The following is a 16452-nucleotide window of genomic DNA, read 5'->3' as shown; positions in this document are numbered from 1 at the left end:
TAGTTCAAAAAAGGAAGAATTTTCTGTGCAAAAGTAAAAGACCAGATTCTGATCTTTATTACTCTGGCTTATATCAGACCTATTTTGCACTACTTCACATCCCACAGTACAACAAGGACAAGCCCTCTTGTTGTCAGGGATGTTCTCACAGGTTGAACCCAAAATAAGTGGGATCAGAATCAGGCTCCAACATTTTATCACAAGGGACATGTATTATTTCTGTTACTGTATTTTTATTAAACATTTTTACCAAGTTACCAAAGTAACTTGCACTTGGCCTCCTCCTCCTAATCACAGAGAGCAGTCCATGAAATGATCCCTTGAGAGCCATGCCAGTTGTAAGGCAAAGCCTGTGGGAAGGCTGCATGAACCAAAATTAGCTCTGTGTAGGGCCACAAGCAGAAGTGAGCTCCCCAGAGAGTGCGAGGACAGTCCATGAGCTGCTTTGGTCCAAGATAATAGTTTTTTTTTTCCTGGGTGCCAGCTGTCACTGCCACAAGACTAGGCTAGGCCCCCTCTGTGAGGCAGAAAGGTCTTCCACCGTCTGAGGCCCCAAATGCTGCACTCCCTCTGAAATGGACTTGGGTTGCATCAGCACCGGGTTTGTGAATGTTGGGACACAACCTGGAGTGATAAGCTCCTGCAGCAATAAGCCACTACCAGCAAAGGATTTAGCATCCATTTACCTTCAAGTGTGTGAGAACTCTCCTCAGAGCAGCAGGAGATACTCTTAAACTCAAATTTGTGCTGATGTTGCTGAACCACTAACTCAGATAAGAAAGTATCACTCAAGAGACAAGTCTCATTGAAGTCAATGGTCTACTCCCCACATAAGTAATCGTTGTAGAACTGGGGTCTTAACAGTCATCCTTCACAGAGCACTTTAGGTTTCTCTGAGACCATTTGTTACGGTCTTCCCTCCTCACTCCTTCCAGTTGAAGAGTTTGGAAAGGTGTCAGAGGATTACTATCATGCAAATTGCAAAAGAAAAGTGTCACTAAGGTAGGAAGGCTTCACAAAAAATAGCTTTGGGGACTATACAGTATYCAGAATTAAATTTTATAGCAGTCCATAAAATTGAAGTATGAGCCAAGGGTTAACAACCTTGAATTTTGCCCTTAAAATTAGTCCAAGAAAATCTACTTCATTATAAATACAGTAGTACYATATAGTGTCCTGTTGATTGATATGCCCAAGAGCTACCTTTGTCGGCAGTCTTTTAAGCAGCAATCCTTCATTTTGGTCTTAATAGTGAGATGGGCACCTCCTTCCTAGTTGGGCTATCAATTTTTACCTGCCAATACAGTTTGATGAGCTTGCTTATATGCTGCTCAGTGCCTCCTGACAGCCAGTACATATAGTCAGCAATCATGGCGCTCCTGGTGACAAAAGCAGAATAAATGAGTGTACGGGGAGAGAAGGATGCATATAGCAACACTTAAAGGAGATAATATTAAAAGATTGTAACATGAAGTTTCTATCAAAAGATTACACATAACACTCAGTCTTTGTCCAATTTTAAGACAAACATTAGTAAGCATTTTTAGATAGCTAAACTATGTGCAAGCAGACAACCCTACGTTTTTCTCTTTGATGACTTTTCCATATTTTATTGTGAGGAAATATTTAATGACTGCTCAAAAGTATTTTGGTTTGGCTTTTCTTTTTTGCTTTAAGCTATTTGCATGTGAAATAGACTAAATATAARTAAATTTCTTCTAGGACAGCATCAAAATGTATAGCACCCTGTAGTTTGTCAGTCTAAGAGTACCACCGTCTATGGCAAATTCAGGCATAGTTCAGCTTTGATTAAACTCTATCTTAAAAAAAAACACCAAAAAACCCAAAGCAATCAGCTATCTTTGTACCTAATCGAGTATGCTTTAGTACTCCCACTGTCTGCTACAACCATTGCATTACTCTTTCTGGAGTGGGGGATATTAAAAACTATTGTACAATGGATATTAATGCAGAGTCTTGACAGACTTTAGAAAATCAGTTTGCTTTTATGGCTGCTTCTCCACGCTGCTCTCCATTTCCTTTCCTCTGGAGAGTCCAAATCCAATTAAATGTGACTAGATRTAATTCCAAATTGTCACTTTAGTCAATTAAACATATAATAATCTTGTGTACCTAATTACCAGCACCAAAAGTTTATTTGTTGATGTAGTGCTATCAATGWGTGCTTCTGCATGTTTCCCTTATCATTGCCTATATATTAATTGTGCTTTGACATTACTGTAAATTGAATTTGAAATTTCCCCCTAGTTAAAAGTGTCTTACAAAAAGTAATCCCAATCCTGTTGTAATACCCTTTCAGAATGTATTTTCCAAGGCTGCATTATGTTCTTAATGAGATATAACCAAAAATACAAGGATTTAACAACAAACATTTCAAAGCAGGCCCAGTATCAGGGGGTAACATTGTTATAAACAGGAACTAAATCTGCCCTTAGATGTTTGCATACAGCTCCCATTAATTTCACCGGGAGAAAAGGAATTCAATATGACCATGGTTTTCTGCATAAGGACTGGATTTAGCCCTAAGCCTTATCCAAGTCTCATTCAAATCATTGGCAAAAATCCTCTTGACTGCGCTAGAACAAAGAGCAGTTTCTAATTGAACATTTTCAGCCCAGCTGATACAGGATGAACAGAGGATGAAATCCTCCTTGGCAGAACTCTCGTTGACTCCAAATGGTGCCAGGATTTAATCCTAAAAAAGACATAAGTAGCAAGTATCCTACGGATGAAACAGAGAAGGTCTCCAACACTACCCTAAGAGGACCACTGTAAACCATAGTTTTGAGAAGAGATATTCACTGTGTCTGAGACCCAAAAGGGAAATAAGAACGTGGCACAAAAACGGGTGAAGACTTTGAATGAATCTCACATTATTCTATATTATTGTGTGTTTGGTCTAGTAGATGTTGTCTGCAAAGCCTTCAGCTCCTTTTGACAATGGCAATAACTAGTACTACAGTCACTAATAGTGAATGTGAGTGATGGTGCCCTCCTGCAGCCAGCTCATAAGAAAGAAGAGATTATTAATCTGATTTAGAACAATTCTCAAGTACTGAAGCCCAGTATTTTTGGAGCCAAAGGACAATTTCAAGTGGTCGTTTGCAATTTGGCATCATATAGATTTAATGTCCCCAAACTGCTGTCATTTCAAAGATTAAAACTGGCCAGTCCTTAAGCCCAAGTGTCACCCCATCGTTGTCCCATACTGTCTGTTGCTGTGGGACCGTGTCGGAACAGTGCTGCCATGGGTYGAATGCAATCAGCTGCATGCACAGACACAAGCCGCTTGCTTTGCCATCCCTACTGCAAGCCACAGTCCATCATCTGCTGAAATGAGGATCCGTCCTGCTGACAGTACAGCACGGCATTCAACTTGTGACCTCTCATTCCTTTGCGGTAGTTAGCACTTTCTTCTCCCAGCTTCACATTGCTTTCAGAGGCAGAGATGTGCGTAGAGCCCTGGACAAATCTGGAATCAATTCCTAGACAAGTCACTTCATCTTTTGCCGTTTCCTAGCATCAACTGTAAAATGAGGGCAATCATATTTGACTGATTTACCTATTTGGTGTGCGAATTCTCCTGGCACAAACTATCTTTTACTAATTCTTAGCAGAGTGCTCAGCACAATGGCACTCTGATCATGGCAGAGGTCTCTAGGTACCGCGGCACTTCAGACAAACTCCTTTCCTCTTTATTCTGCCTTCTTAATTTGTTCTTATTTAAATAATCAGACTCACACTTATATTTTAAGCACATGTGCTTAGTTTTTCAATGTCTGCTTTTGTCCCTGCTAGACTTCTCTTGTACCATTTTGCAGTGTATCATGAACAGCAAGGCACAAATGTGAAAAACCCTCAGAGCCTTTAAGAGTGCCTCCATCCCTATTTTACTTTTCACTTTCTTGGTCATCAGGGAGCACACAGAGGTCAGGGCTGACGCTTGCTACTGTGACCTCGTGACTTATGTGGGACTTAAAAATTCCACTTTCAAAACAGACATAGGCACTAAAGCTGTATGTAGATGGTCTATGTCCAACCCAAAATGCACCTAAAGCAATGGAGAGAGCTAGTTTTTCTTTGATGGCCTCTGAGGCTTAATCCACAGAACTGAGGTAATACATGCTATAGGGAACTATGTAGAAATGCCCAACAGAAATTCCCAGCCATAGGGACTTAGGTGAAATTTATGCTATCTGAATACGGTTATAGGGCTGGGCACTCAAAAATATTTAGGGACCTAAACATTCAGGTAGGAATCAAAGGACCCACTGTGAGACATCTAGGCAAATTAAAAGCCTGACTTCCATTGAAATACATGAAGGCACAAAGCACCGAGTTGTGTCCCTAAGTCCCAGTGAGTACCTATCACATCTACATATCCTTGAGAATCTGGCCTTTAGAAATCAAAGTAACAATGACTTTCAGTTAGAGACTTATGAGCCCATGAGGCTCTCTGAAAACGGAACTTAGACAAAATATTATTTAAGAAAATATTGTTTATGAAATTATTATTTAAGATTCTCAGCCAGTGACCAAACTCATTAACATCTTTTTCCTTCTGCCTCATTAGAGTGAAAGCCTATCGTCTTGTGCATCCATCTCAAGACACCACACTTGCTTTTACCTCTTCTTTAAGGCTTCATGTCTAAAGGCATTGCAGCAAAGCTGACAATTCTTCCTTCAGGGATATGGCTGCTTGGAGCTTTACTTCTCTATTTGGAGGCACCTTCTTTATTTTAAAACAAACAGATTTGTGATAATATTTTACACTGTAAAATGCAATGCTTGCATTTTCTTCAACTTACTAATAAAGAAAAAAGTAATATGCTTTTCCAAAATTCACAAAAAAAAMCTCAAAAAATGAGAAATGGGTTTCAAACTATCTTATTCTGAAGAGCTTGTCCAGGGAACAGTTAAAGAATCTAGCTGAAACCATCATGCTTGCAGGTAACTCCACAATATTATTATTTGTGCCATTTCTTGCTGTGTATAAGCATTTATCTCTTCTTGTTTTGGTTAGTCCAATACTAATTCGTCTTTCACCTATGCTAAATACTAAATGCTGTGTCTATTTAAACAAAATTTCAAAAGTTAGTTACTGCACCACCAGAGGTTGGTTCCCTATGTACATTGAATACATTGGTCCAAATTGCAGATTGATATAGTACTAAATACAGATCAACAGAAGAGACTGTAATGACTAAAGTGGCCATCCATTGTGAATTAGAGTCATTTTTATACTTAAAATTATAGATAGAATAAAACATACACAACTCTATAATACTGTAGGATTGCATTTTTATTAAAGGTTTATGGGCATAATATATATCTTGAGAATGAAGCTCAGTTGCTTTAGATATGTCACTGGAACTCCCAAGATAAAAGGAGCTGTATAATGGATACGGAAGAGGATGTGTCGTAGCATTAATTCCAGTCCCTAACGATGTTTTGGGAAGAGCAGAAAACAAAAGTCTCTTAAAGAAGACATACAAACATAGCGGGGTTTAAATCCACAGGGTAGGTGAAGCAGCAAGCAGGGGCTTTTAAGGCAACTCCTGGAGGATTTACTTGGCACTTTGATCTTTCAGGACGTGAGGTGTTAAATTCAAATGTTTTTACTAGTAGGGCTGGAGTGGACTTCCTTAACATAACCAGACCCATCTGTGTGACCGTAGTAAGCCTAGATCAAAAAGTGTCTTGCAGTATCTGCTCAATCTGGCCACTTGGTGGTGTAGAACAATAAGGTATATTTATATACGTGTAACTGAAGAAGACACTACAGATCCTGAACCCTGTCTTCCTCAGCCCATCTGCAGAAATTTGTAGGACTGGTAACAAAAGAGTCAAAGGTAGCTTTTGCTGTGCGGCGGCTGCTGACACTAACAGCAAGCGTACAGCCAAGCCCGTTGCGGCGACCACACATGCATGTGACAAAACGTGGACACGGTGGTTGTGAGAAACATGCCATGTTTTCCACAATGCACCGAAGCATTATACCAGTATTGTTACTAAACAGTTCTGCGTTCATTTACCACTGCAAATACTGGAAAATAGAAGGGCAAGACCCAAGGCCAGCCGCTTAGGTCCCCTTCCGCAGCACAAAGAGGAAAGAAACCCTGAGGAAGAGGAGTWTTTATTTCTCTGCAGATGGCAGAGCCTTAGGAGTAATCACAGCCTATGCACATTAGAGTAACTTTCTCTCTTCYATGCTATTCAGCCCCAATTGCTGCTCAGATAAGGAGGCTGATAAGTGGCAGAAAATTACCTTTGCTCCCTACTTCAAGTGATCTCACCTGGACCTGCGGTAAGTGGTACTAATAGAAGGTCTCAGGCAAGGCCACATGATATTAGCAGTGTGCAGGCCTGCAGTGCTGAAAGGGTAAGTGTACCTCTGTTTTGTTTTTTTTTTTTGGTTTAGCAGGAACTTTAATATTCCTATTTATAATGTTTCTGAAGCAGGCACCTGGGTGTTTGAGGCCTCTTGTGATTTCTAGCTTGCTTTTCCAGTATCCTAGTACTGAGCCTGGGATAGAAGATGCAGAAGAAACTGCTGCTCTCTTCTGTGTGACCTTTCTTATTTTCTTTGGAGGTTAGAAAAGGAAGATGATGTTTATAACTGGAATAAGTAGAAGRCAGTCATTTTTAATGTAATTATCCCCTTTGAAAAGTGAATGAAGTAATAGCAGTTAATTTCTAAACATTGTCCATATACTYTAAGTAAATGTAAGCGCTCATTATATTGAGGCTTATGAAGATATGTAAAAACCATTGGACAATGAAGGATTAAACAGAACTGTGGAATACTGAGCAGGAATGAAACTATTAAAGTCAGGGTTTCCTTATGGGCAGACTAGCCCCAAAGTGTGGGGAAGGGTGTAGTGACAATCCCTTATCTTCTGTCTGTGCATAATGCCTAATTGCTGCAGAGGACTAGCTAAAACTCCCTTTRGAGCGTTGGTGAACTTCAGATGTATTGTGCAGCTGTGGAAAAACTCTGTTCCCTGCCCAAGCCACCCAAGTCTGTGATGGGGTAAGATTGCTGTCCTTGAAATTGCTGTTTCTGGGTCATTAACCCATTGTTTCCTGCAAGGAAGTTGGCACCTGTATTTAAAATATGCTTATTATGCAGAAGGCTTTTCTCTCTTTAAAGAGTCTGTCCTGTGGCTGCATGTAGGTACCAACTTTGTGCATTGCATTGGGAGTGGCTATACAGTGATAAAAATGTTCCTTATTTAACCYATTTAAGAAAAAAGAGAATTCCTTACAAATGTGAGTTGAGAGGAAAGGACAGGTCTCCCAAAATGAGGGGGAATGCTCAGGAAAAGAGGTCCCCAAGCCCAGCAAGGTCTTGGGCTCTCCGTGCCCTGGTGCCAAGCCTGCAGCAGCCTGTGCCGCTCCCGAGGGCTGCGGCGGGTCCTGATGCCTCTGTTGGCTTTGCAGTCGCGCTGTTGGAGAAAGGACGTGTAACTGGGATGAACTGATTAACAATAGCGACGTAATGAAACTTTCCAAAGCTGCACTTGTTCCTGGCTATAGCTGGTACCTCCTCTGCTCTGTCCTATCTCTGATGCACCCTGTGTTAAGGACATAACTTGTGCCATTGATATTTGTATTTACTTCCAGCAGGGGTGTGRGGGAGAAATAAATATTGAAGGCTCATTTCAGTCTTGGGCATGACCCTGCTGGAGCCAACTGTTGTTTGACACTTGGGCTATCTGGAGYGATAAGGAATAATGTGCGTAGTGCAGATATAATGGCTGGTAACTTCGATCACGGGCTAGCATCGTATGTTGGTGACAAATTAAATAATAGGTGGTGTGGCCTCTCCCTGGGCTCTGACTGATCCCAGCACCTGCCACAGCTGCTTTCCCCGATCCGATTTATGGAGCGCTCCTTTCGTAGCGTTGCTCCAGGGAGAGTGGAGGCTGCCCAAACAGTGGGAGCTCTCCCATCTCTTCTGGTGGAAAACCAGAACTGTTTTCTTCCCTAGTCCTGGGCAATTTGTCATCTCCATGCAATGCATTTGCCAGTGGAGGGAGGGCTCCCTGCTCCTCAGCCCAGCAACCCCGGCCAGGAATGCGCACTTGGGAAGCGAGGGGGGAGTAGGGTCCTTCCTGCCCCTGTGTCGGGATGTYGTCGGGAAGGTGGGCTCCAAAAAGGAGCACGCGTGGTGGGCTGTGTGATGAGATGGCACGGCGATGACCAGCACAGTACCAGCTTTGAGGTTCCCCCAGGACACCGCTAACCCTGGGCTGGGTGCACAGGTGTCCTCCCAGCTTGGGACACCCTACGTGCAGCATAAAACCAGCCCTTGCTCTAAGGACTCTCCTGGTGGTGGTGGTGAGCCATGGGGCCCTGGGGGAAGTCCTATGGTGTTTGGGGGGGGGGGGGCTCTGTTTCCACGACAGCTGAGTTTCCCCCCCGCCTTCTCCCTTTAAATGCTATTTAGGAAAACTGAAACAATTAGGAAAGAAGAGCATAAAACTTCCCCTCTCTCTGAGAGAAAACCCAGACAGGATCCAAAGGCAGGTAGCACTGATGCAGGTATGTGTAAAGAGCATCAGCTGGTGACTCTTTGAGCTGGTATTCCCCCCCCCCCAGTCCAGTATTTCTATAACTTTTCATAGAGAAACTGTATGCTTTTTTTATTTTAAAAAAACTGTAGTGGGTGAGAGCTAGGTGAATAGCTTGGGTTTGTGTGTGTGTGTGTATATATATATATTTAATTCTGAGCCTCTAGCTAAAACATGACACAGATCTAGAATTTGTATAAAGGGCTGAGGTTTAGTGCTTGCAGACCTAGCTTAATATACAGCTGATGGATTATCTAGGGCTTGCTGTTTTCCCCCACCCTGCTTTTTTTTTTTTTTTTAATAAGAATGTCAAAAAGCTGAGTCAGCCATACGGGAGCTATTAAGATCCTAAGACTTCTCCCTCCTTGAGGCTTGCTCACCCCTACTCTATGCAGTCAGATGAATATGAGCTGTTAGTTCTGGCAGAGGGACAGGCAGTCTGTTTTCCCCTACGTGTATACAGCTAGTTTCAAGCTACTACTGTTCTCGCTGGTGATAAAAGAGCTATCTTAAGCGTTTTCACAGAACACAGTGACACTGTTAAATCAGCACAGTGTTTTGATTAGCAGAAAGATGAGAGCTATATCACTTAATGATTAAAAAAGGGGCAAAATCCCTCCTGTACTTTAACCTTCAGTTTTGAACTAAACAGGGAATCAGATTTTTCTATAAATCACAAGTTTTCACTTTACTACTGTTTCAAGGTTCCTCAATATCAGCAATAGCCTACACTATTGGAGTAAGGAAGAAAAATTGCTTTCATGCCCTATTGCTCATCTGGTCAGACCCTCTCCTGCGGGTACRTAGCAGGCAGCTCTGGGGTCACGATCCGTTGAGTTTGGGGACTCTGGCTCCAGGTCCATCTTCACTCTGGAGCTGCCAGGCTCGCCCTTAGGGTACGGGTGCCCTTTCCAGCATGCTGCTCCTCGGCAGTGGGAGCCCATGGTTCGGCAGCATTGTCCTTGGGCACCTGGGCTCTTGCGTAGCTCACATATACCCTTGCACATACGCATCGCTTATGTCCTTTATCTTGCCCTTCCCTAAGGKGTCAGCAGCAGTCCTTATGCTCCCAGGAAGGTATGCTTCCCCTGGGCCTCCTCCAAGAGCGTTTTCTCGGCTTCGTGATAGAAGCRAGTCCAAGACCCTTTCCTAAAGTTTCACGTCTGCTTATCAAGCAATTTTTTGATCAGCTGTGACTAGGTCTCCTATGTCAGGATACTTTTAGTGGTTATTATTGGAGGCTGATCCTGAGCCTCATTCTTCTAGAAAACTCCCATGTAACTCTCAGGCTAAATTTATGTATAATGTGTTTATGCCCATTTGTTCAAGGGCTAAGATGGTCTTTTGACTGAAATAGGTTTTCTCCCTTCTGAGGTTTAAATCTTGACTGTGTTTGTCAAGAGCAGCCTCCTAACATCAGAGATACCGATAGAGGAGAAATATATTTACTCACTGACATCTTAGTGAAAGTGGTTGCGGCACTTTGGAATTCATCACTTGCAGAATCTCTGACCCCTTCAGTGGCRTTTCGAGGATTGCTTTACAGTGCCAAATGGCCTTGGGCTGCACTTTACATGGTGGCAGCCTATCACAGCGCTATCCCAAGGGAATTGCTATGCAGCTGACAAACTGGAAGCGGTGCCAATACGGGTATATCGGACTCATCACRCTACTTCAGGCATCTTGGCATTCAGGCTGCTTCATGCACTTACTCTACAGATACTGGGCCAACAAGGACTAGTGAAAATTACACACAGAAACTTGGAAATGTTCAAATTCTGGTTGACCCCACTCTGCTTTACCTTATGACTTTTTTTTTTTTTTTAAATCTTAGAACTGGAACTAGGATTTATCAGAAAGAATTTGGTCCAGTGTGTCCTCAGAGAAGAAATCGTGGGAGATCCCAGCTTGACAGGTAGTCCAACTTAAATTTGACTATCCATACTGCTTGTGCCAAGCAGAACTGCTCACAGCCAGCCTCTCCTGTTCAGATCCATACAGTGTTCTGGGTGTATTTAACAGACAACATAATAAGTCTGAAGTGCATGGTAGGGTAGGGAGGCAAGGGTACTTTAAAAGTCAATAAACAGCGATCTCATTCTTATGCATAAGGCAAGCAGAAATAAATGACAGCTCATGCTACCAAAACCAAGTTTATATTTCTGAAAACGACAACAAAATGTCTGGGTGCTGCAGTCTGTAATGGGCAGAGTACATKTGTGCCATTAATGGGGTTCGACTAAGACCAATGACTCCAATGAGACGACAGAAGTGGTGCTAAGCTTAGTTTAACACAATCTGCAGTAAAAGTTCTATGCAGTTAACACTGTTAAACTAGGCTAAACTGAGTCCTGCTAGAGTCACTGGTTTTGGAACCACTCTGGATTCAGTCTGTCAGAATGTTCCTTCCTTTACAAAAAAACATCATCTCATTTAAAATCATCCAGTTTCATGAAAGCTTCTGAATGYTGCAGGGGGGAAAAAAGGCTGACGCAGTTCCCTCTTGCTTGCTGATGTAGTAAACTTACTGATTGCTTATCTGCAGTAACKCCAATGACTATTTTATTACTTTTGAAATCATATTTATGAATACCTTCTTGGTTCATACTGTTCTCTCAAATGTGGGCACTTATGTATTGCTTCTTAGGAAATATTAGTTCCTGAAAGTGTGTGTGTGGCGTGGTTGGGTTTTTTTTTTTTTTTTGGTTAATCTTCAATTTAACTTCAAGGAAAAAACAACATTCCTTGTGTCATTTCACCTCTTGGTGGGGTGTTAGTGGCTTGTGGGTTTGAATGYATTGTATTTGATGCCTGTCAGAGCAACGTACTCTCCTAACACAGCTTTAAAATATCTGCCTGCTCAGTGGACCTCAGCTGYTGGTGATCCAGTAGGTAACAACTTCTGTCTGAATCAAAATCACAACAAGATTTTAGGCAGAAGGGACTGTTACCAGTGAGATATAAAAGCCAGCTTCTGTGATTAGAGCTGTCTGACACTTACTTTRTAAATAAATATATATTTTTCTATATAATGTTGGTGAAATGGAGTTCTGAAGAATCTGTCCGTTCAGATTAGGCTAGGGAATTGCTCTCTCAAAAGGCGTTCTGGGAAATGTTACAACACTTCAGGGTTTTTGAATAACACTTTTCAGTTTCTCAGTTTGAAACAGCTCTGTTTTCTGAGAAGTGAGATACATTAAAAAAAATGAAGAAATGTTACAGTCAAGTGAAATATTCTAGGTTTACCTGAATTCATATTTCTAAAAAATTTGGAAATTTTTTGTTATGATTTCTTCTCCCCATCCTGACTTGTACAGCTCTAGTGGCAATACACTGAAACTGTGTCACCAAAGTTATGTCCTGCAGAAGCAAAAGTGTTCATCCCAGGGTTTTTTGGTTGAAATTCATCACAGAAAATGGGAGACTATCTTCCCGAATCCTCTCTGCAACTCTGCTTGGATAATGTCTTCTTTCACCCCCCCTCCCCATATGAAATGCTTTGTTGCTATTTTAATAGCTCCAGAGCTCTACCGCTAGCATCCGTCTTAAATGATGAGCAAAGTGACCTTTTCAGTCTCTTGCCTAATTCACACTGACTGGTCTGCCATTAGCTAGCTAATGTCTTGTGAAAAATTTTGCGATATACCTTGTGGTCCTCAGCTGAACGGTCATCTATAAGTGCCTAGTATTACTAGTAACGATGAGCCATACGAAGTTCCCACTACATTTCACCATGCACTCCTCCTTTCATTTTAAACATGTTCAGTGGTTAAAAACTACTACTGCCTGTTGAGGTTTTTGGTCTTTGGGGCACTGGGACCTGACCAGGGCACAGCTCTGCACCTGACAACTCAGTGCACTACATGCATTAGGCTAATTGCAACCACGGACATAAYTGGGACTAGTCATGATAGACTGGAGGGGCTGAGATGGTGCATGTGAGATCATATATACAAAGCTAACACAAAGCTCCCACTGACTTTTTTTGAAAAGCCTGGATATAGGATGGTATCCTTACTACTGACAGTTGAAAGATGTAGAGAGATGGTTAGAAATCTACCAACACCAGAGTACCTTGCGGCTTCAGGGTATCTTTCTAAACACCTAAACACAGCAGCTTGACGCAGGTGATTCCGGAAATAAGCTGGGTTCAGAATAATGCTCCTTTAAAAGATAAGATGGATAAGTTTAAATTTAAAGTTCTTGCTTCATTAGAAGACCACTAACATGAAACTGTGACTAAGATGTACACTGTATACACTTTTTCTACACAATTTAACAGATACTGTATACCCCAAATGTAATATGAATTATCACTTTATCTCTTGACAGCTGAGATACATGAACAAGCATTATTAAAATTTCTTTTGAAGTTGTACCATAAATGCAGTTTCATTATAGTTCTGTGTATAGTTTCAGAAATGCCTATTAAAAGCTCCTGTGGTAATATGCTATATTGCCTGTAGCTTGCACATACCATAAACAAAAACGCTACAGTACTACCTCTTGTTAAACCCTAGCTCCAGGAACATGAAAACAGTTGTCTTGCACTATTACCTAGAAAAACGGTGCATCTAGAATGCATTTTAATGTTAACTTGGAAGGTCTTAAAATACTTGTTACATAAGTGATTGGCTCTATGTGGTTGGCTTGGCATGTTTCTTAGACCCTTAACTTTACCCCAAATTACATTTGTTATAACAGATTAGAGTCTTTAAGTCGATATCTGTAAAAGATGTAAGGAAGAAGTATTGTAAGCTAAGCTGTTAGACTGGCAGGTAGGTTATCCTTCTGATACAAGCAGGGGAAAGGCAAGCATGACATCTCATTCTGCAGCTAATTAGTTCTGCTTGTGAGATCTCCAACAAGTGACTTGGCTTCCCTGGTCAACAGTTTTYCCATTGTATAGAGAAAAAGTACATAAAGCACATTCTAGGGTGCAAAGTTCCATATTCGTCATTACATATGTGTTTAATAAAGTATTTAGTAACTTACCACATCAATAAAGAGTTTAACACTTTACATTCTATTGCAAAGAAAACTTATAAACTGTTTTTATTTTGTTTCCTCACTGAAAGTTTTGGATATCGTGTCAGAATTAACTACTYTTGCTCTTGTGGTTCCAGAGCCCAGAACTAGTCCTTTTCATAGCCAAATCATTTACTAAAGTTTATTAATTGTTTTGAAACTGATATAAATACGGATGAAAGCACAGAGGCTATGTTAGTTCATCTATAGAAACAGATTTATACAAACAGCCTATGCTTTTTGGAAGATCATTAGCTGTCTTCCTGTCTGTGTTCAGCACTCATGGACTACATGTCTGCGACCTTCAGAAGGAGCCTTAGGTCTAACAGTTAAAACCAAGAAATAGCTTCAATATGCTATAGACTTATGAATCAAATTCACATACTTTTTCTTCAAGGCAAATAAAAGAAGGCCTAGAGCTCTGAATGGTTGTGTCTACAATGGCAAGTAATTTGGTGTATGAGTGGATCAGTAGACCAAAGAAACTGATGTTGAGACCTCTACATCTACATCATAGGCAGCTTGGGCTTTTATTTCAGGCTAGCCTGGTCCTTTGGACCAGATGTCCTTATGTATATTGCTCAAAGCTGGCTTGAGGACCAGTTGTTGGTTTGGATTCCTGTGTCTTTATTAGGTGCTAATTGCATCTTCTACACAGCTGAAGTAGACCTTGCAAGTAGTTTTCTCTGTAATCAATCCAGTTTGTGAGTGCCAAAGTCGATCTTCTGGCACAGTAAGACTTTATGCTGTATGAGTGGAACTGCTCTGCGCTGGGAGCTCAACCCTGCTGAAGACTGTCCTAGGACGGTCCAGGAACTAGGAACTGTCACAAAAGTATGCTTTTCTAGCTGATCATCTGAAAAAATGRTCAGAAATAGTTCATGCAGGGTAATGCTTTGTTTCAATACAGTTCTATCTTTCTGGGAAGAGGATGTAGGGGAGAAAAACACCCACAAATGATGATTGTGTGGCTTAATGTATTACTAGAGGAACTGCAGACCTCAGTGATGGGAGGCACTGAATTAAAATTTGGCATACAAAACAGTAACTAGATGCTGTTAATGGGGGGGACGACTAATCACTCTTATCAGTAACAAAAGATAATGCCAAACAGCAAACACTGCAGTTTTCAGCCAAATGTGGTCAGATCTGGAGTTCAAACAATACTGATGGCCCCCAAAACTTAATTTAGCCAAAAAGAAATCATCAAAAGATCAAATACTATCAGCATTTAATGATTTGACCAAGGCATTAATACCTTACTTGGATGACAACCAGCACTTCTGCAAGCTATTTTAAAGGAGATTATTGCTGCTGTAAACTGTAGTCAACAGTTGATAATAGTATTATTGATTCTTTTTGTTATTTATTTATTTTTCCTCTCTGTCCTGAAGTTATCGGTTCCTCCCGCGGTCAAGCAATATCACTGGGGGGGAGGGGAGGGAATTAAAAAGTCAATAATTCCCTGGTAGTTAGCAACACGTTTTCTGTAAGTCTTAGAGCAGGATGTGCTGTGATAGGTTTATAATAAATACAGGACTGTAGCAGATTTTCAAAGAACTAGACATCAGCTCTTCACTTGTCACCTTGATTCCTTAGTAGTCTTAAAAAGATCAAGTCCTTCTCTCAATCTATAAATTCCATACCAAAAAATACTATAGAATTCCCTAATACTTTGAACAAATATCTCCTGTCATGAGTAAACATCAGAAAGCTACTTCTGACTACCCGCCAGTCTGGTTTAATGTTGCTGGGCTCTCTGTAGTCTATACCTTAGAAAAAAATTGCTGCTCTGCACTACTCTACCCAAAAGTAGCTGATACAGCTCCAGTTTAGCAGGCTTTATGTAGAACAATGTTAACTAATGCCACATGCTCACTAAAACTGTGCAGAGCTGTTCCTTTGGGTTTTATATCCATTTCTGATGCGTTCCAGGCACCTTTGGTGTAAAGGGAAAGGCTGGAGGAATAGTGGAAGCAAAGGAATGATATAAGCAGAGGTTAAGAGGAAAACCCTAATTCCAGAAAGTAATCCCTCAAACAAGAGCAGATGGAGGACCCATCTGGCTGAGCAGAAATCGGCCAGGCTGTGCACGCTGAGAGCAAGCCCATGCTCCAAGATCCACCTCCATGGACAGCCATGGGCAGTCTTGAAGCAAAGCTAGTTACTCCAGTAACCGGGGGGGTATGTGTTTCGAGAGGGTGCCTCGAAAGAAGAGAAAGGAAGGGGAGAAAGTGGTGGGCATGCTGGCTGCAACGCAGGCAGGACAAGCTCTGTGCATGGTGATCTGCATCATGAGGTGAAGCAGCGTTTCCTTTGTCGTCTTGCTCATCTGCTGCTTGTGGGAGCTTCAGGTAGAGAAAGGAGTTTTGACAGAAAACGTCTGAAAATGGATTTCTTATTTTGCACAGAGAAAACTTCTAATCCACAAAACTGCAAATAAAGTCGCTTCATCTGAAGATTAAAACTTGTGTTCTTGCCAGGTTTTGCCCCCATCTGTCAAATGACTAGGCTAAAGTAAACGTGAAAAAGATTTTCATTTATTTTTCATCTTCAGTGTAATCCAAAGACTGCCCTGTTGAAAGCCTTTCGTAAATCATTTGGTCAGTTTTTCTCAACAAAACAGTCCTTAAGTAATACTGTATATCAGCCTCTTTTTTGACATTTTCACTTTTTCATCTTGACATCTTATCTTAAAAATAATACAGTGTTTGCCCTATTAACTTTCTTCAAAGTCTAAAGAGAGGGGAGGAAGATATCAACACTCTTCCCATCACAGCGATCAGAGTATGTGGATCAAAGATGCATGCATTACACTGCTTTTCTC

At 41.3% G+C, this 16452-nt stretch overlaps 1 protein-coding gene across 1 annotated transcript in view; it reads right to left on the bottom strand.

The window, feature by feature from the left end:
- SPATA16 (spermatogenesis associated 16) overlaps positions 1-16452 on the bottom strand; it is an 80896-nt gene that overhangs the window by 41608 nt on the left and 22836 nt on the right. Inside the window, exons 3-4 of the mRNA XM_026061872.1 lie at positions 12672-12761; positions 1295-1379 (exon numbers count right to left, since the gene is read on the bottom strand). Coding sequence (XP_025917657.1) covers positions 1295-1379; positions 12672-12761 — 175 coding nt within the window. The remainder of the gene's footprint in view (positions 1-1294; positions 1380-12671; positions 12762-16452) is intronic.

This window comes from Apteryx rowi, unplaced genomic scaffold (assembly GCF_003343035.1).
Source record: "Apteryx rowi isolate R43461 unplaced genomic scaffold, aptRow1 scaffold_10, whole genome shotgun sequence".
NCBI classification, from domain to species: Eukaryota; Metazoa; Chordata; class Aves; order Apterygiformes; family Apterygidae; genus Apteryx; species Apteryx rowi.
The sequence above is the reverse complement of the archived record's forward strand: the minus strand, read 5'-3'. Positions and strand labels throughout refer to the sequence as shown.